The sequence below is a fragment of the Copidosoma floridanum genome, unplaced genomic scaffold (genome assembly GCF_036245765.1).
Source record: "Copidosoma floridanum isolate Cflo_tuat_1 unplaced genomic scaffold, Cflo_Japanese_pri ptg000008l, whole genome shotgun sequence".
In the NCBI taxonomy this organism is placed as follows: domain Eukaryota; kingdom Metazoa; phylum Arthropoda; class Insecta; order Hymenoptera; family Encyrtidae; genus Copidosoma; species Copidosoma floridanum.
In genome coordinates, this window is record NW_028321885.1 from 14040961 (window position 1) to 14044754 (window position 3794).

General features: G+C 39.0%; 1 protein-coding gene across 1 annotated transcript; it reads right to left on the reverse strand.

The window, feature by feature from the left end:
- Positions 1-1925: 1925 nt before the first annotated feature.
- On the reverse strand, positions 1926-3356 carry LOC149375311 (uncharacterized). Its single transcript, XM_089589230.1, has one exon. It carries the CDS (start codon positions 3354-3356, stop codon positions 1926-1928), a length of 1431 nt encoding a protein of 476 aa, XP_089445356.1.
- Between the last annotated feature and the right edge of the window lie 438 nt (positions 3357-3794).

Here is a 3794-nt window from a genome sequence, read left to right on the forward strand (position 1 = left end):
AGGTGGAGAAGACTCGTTTTTTATGAGCACGAGATCACCAGGCTTAACCGAGCGTTGAGGATTTAACCACTTGCAACGACTTTGTAAAGTAGAAAGGTATTCAAGTGACCACCTTTTCCAGAAGACTTGGACAGATTGTGTCACTAGCTTCCAGCGTTTAAGTGGCGATACCTTTTCAGTAGAAATATCGGGCTCTGGCACAAGAAATGAAGACCTCATGATCAAAAAATGAGCAGGGGTAAGAGGATTAAGCTCAGAGGAATCATCATTAAGGAGAGCCAAGGGCCGAGAGTTGAGGCATGCCTATATTCTACACAATAAAGTAGAAAATTCAACTTCTGTCAAAATCTGATCGCCGACTGCACGCTTCAAATGATGTTTAGCGGATCTGACTGCTGATTCTCATAAACTCCCACAATTCGGAGCAGAAGCAGGAATAAAGTGCCACTGTGTATCTGAGATACCTAATCATAGGCAAAATTAGGGTCACGACTACGTTCTACCAACATTCTTTTCAACTCAGTATCAGCACCGATGAAATTCGTGCCATGATCACTGAATAAATCAGTGCAGTGGCCACGTCTAGAAATAAATCTGTTAAAGGCAGCTAAAAATGCCTCCTTTGTATAATCCTCCACAACTTCAAGATGTACTCCACGAGTTGACATGCAGATAAAAACTGCAATGTAACCCTTGAAAGTTCCTTTACCCTTGTGTTTTGAAAAGCGTATTGGAAAGGGGCCAGCATAATCGATCCCTGATTTTTGAAAAGGAGGACTCTGAGTAACACGAGAACAAGGCAATTTTCCCATTAACTGAGTTTGTGGTTTAGACTTGTATCTTTTACAAGTGATGCAACGAGTAAGCTCAGCTCCTACAGTCTGTCTACCACTTACAATCCAGTGCGTTTGACGGAGTGTAATAATCGTCAACTGCACTCCACCATGTAAAGGTAATCGGTGATAATAGTCAATGAGCATAAATGTTAACTAATCTCTATCTGTTAGTATCAAGGGATGTTTGGCATCATCATCGAGTAAGGCTCTACTCAATCTACCCCCAACTCTTATCAATCCGCAGTTTATAAACGGCGTAAGATTAAGCAAACGGCTAGATCGAAGTAGTGGTAAGCTATCTTCTAACCTACGATCTTGATTTTGAGTTAGTACCTTAAAATCAGCGGAAAAGTGACATTGTTGATGTTGATAAACTAGACTCAGTCCAGCACAATCAATTTCTGATGTTGAAAGGTGAATCGAGTCAACTTCAATAAAAGAAAACAAGTCTATAAACTGCAAACTAGCCTGTAAAGGGGGCTTAAGATCTCCAGCTATAGGTAAATATGAATTTTTTTGTTTAACATTATGTAAACAACGGTATGTAAAACGAAGGCAATATGCTGTTACTCTTAGCAACCGTTCCCATTTGGAACAACGAGTTATTAGAGTCATATAAAAGGACTCAGAACTATTCACAAAACTATTTACAGAAGGCATTGAACTATTTACATTTATAGAGGTTGGGGCAATCATTTCTACTCCAAACTCTGGATAATTAGGGTACAATTCATAAAGAATCTTAGGGCCCTAAAACCATAATATTTAATTCAGCAATTGGCCCGGAAGAACACCTCTAGAAGCTACATCAGCTGGATTTTGCTTTGACGAGATATAATGCCACTTAGCATATGGAGTCAATTCATGAATCTTTAAACACCTATTAGCTATAAAGACTGGCCATTTAGAAGGAAGTCCATTGAGCCAATATAGTACATTCCTAGAATCGGACCACATGTGAACTGGTATTTCTTTCAATGAATTAACATCAACGAAATGACTAACTACTGTGGATAACAATTCTGCAGCACATAGCTCTTGTCTTGAAATACTTAGCGCTTTAATCGGAGCTACTTTCGTTTTGGCTAATTAAAGATGTACAAAAATCTCACCCTCGAGTACAACGCGTAAATAAACAGCCGCTGCATAGGCGTTTTTAGAAGCGTCGGCAAAACCAGGCAGTTTGAGAGATTCACAGTCTAGCAAAAAATGATTCCATCTAGGTATTCGAACTTCGTTCAACAAAGGTGTTTCATTTAACCAATAAGTCCAGGTTTTAGCCAAATCAGGTGACAGAGAATCATCCCAAGACACTTGCAACAACCAAAGAGATTGAAATAGTATTTTAGCAAAAATTATCGTTGGAGCCAACCATCCTAAAGGGTCAAAAAATTTTGACAACTGCACTAATAAAGTACGTTTGGTCCAGCTAACGGGTGTGTCAACGTTTACTGTAACGTAAAATCGAAACTCGTCACTACTAGGATTCCAATACAAGCCTAAAACAGAAACAATTGGTTCATCATCACTTAGGATCTTTGGCTTACGAGATAAGTGGCTTACTGGTAACTCAGCTATCAACTCAGATAAATTGGCTGACCATTTTCTCAGTGGAAATTGACCTAATTCACACAGTTCAATTAGTTGCTGACATTTAATCTTAGCATCTTCTAACGAATGGCTACCAGACAAACAATCATCCACATAGAAGTCTTCACAAAAAACTTGAGCAGCTATAGGATGAGATTCAGTGTAATCCTTGGCAAGTTGTCTTAAAACACGTGTAGCCAAGTAAGGTGAACTTGTCAAAACATATGTAACAGTGTTTAAGACGTAAGATCGATTAGGTACAGATGCATTAGGTCTCCATAAAATGGCCTGAAACTCATGATCTTCAAGAGCTACCAAAACTTGTCGGAACATTTTCTCAATGTCAGTAGTGAAGACGAATTGGTAAAATCTCCATCTGATAATAGTATCAAATAAGCTAAGCAACAAATTCTCTCCAGAGTGTAAAATGGGATTGAGCGAGGAACTAGAATTACAAGAAGCTGATCCATTAAAAACTACTCGCAACTTGTTGTTGTTAACAACTCCATGATGAGGTAGATAACAAGCTGCTAATTTGTCAACCGGTAATTCCTTCAAACGGCCCAAAGATATATAATCAGACATGAATGCTGAATAAGCATCATGTAGAGACTTATCTCTCACAAACCCCCGTTCTGAATGGTGAAAAACTACCAACGCTGTTTGGTACGATTGTCTTTGTAGTCCAGGAAGAGTTTTCGGATTAACTTTGAAAGGAAGCCGTACAACATACCTGCCGGTAGAATCTCGAGAATGTGAATTGATGAAAATCTCATCACAGGCTATCTCGTCTTTACTCAAAATACTTCGAGGCTTGAGAGGTTCCTCAATAATCCAAAACCGCTGAACTAACTTATTAAGCTGAGTTTCCTCAACATTAACCATAACTAATGATTTTTGTGACAAGTTGGATCCTGAACCAAAGGGCATCTGACCAGATAACAACCAACCAATTTGCGAAGCAGAGGCAATTGGGTAATCAGGGGCTGATTTGCGAACTTCCTGACCGATAATAATTGCATGGACAGATGCATCTAACAAAATATCAATTTTATCTAAACTGTAAAATTCTGGATCTGCTAGAATTACATCCTTCCCATAATCTAAATTTGCCAAACGACTACCTAAGAGTGGTTCGTAGGAAGAAATTTTTGGCACGTCTAACGAATCAACAAAGTGCTCAAAACCAGACTTAAAATGAGGCCTAAATTTGAAAGCAACAGATTTACTAGCGTCCATGGAAATCAGTCCACCCACTCCTGACAGAGTCGTACTTACTGATCTCGGTTTCAAATGCAGCATATCACAGAGAGATTTAGTAATAAGACAACTCTGTGAGCACTGATCAATGAGAGCTCGTACCAATAT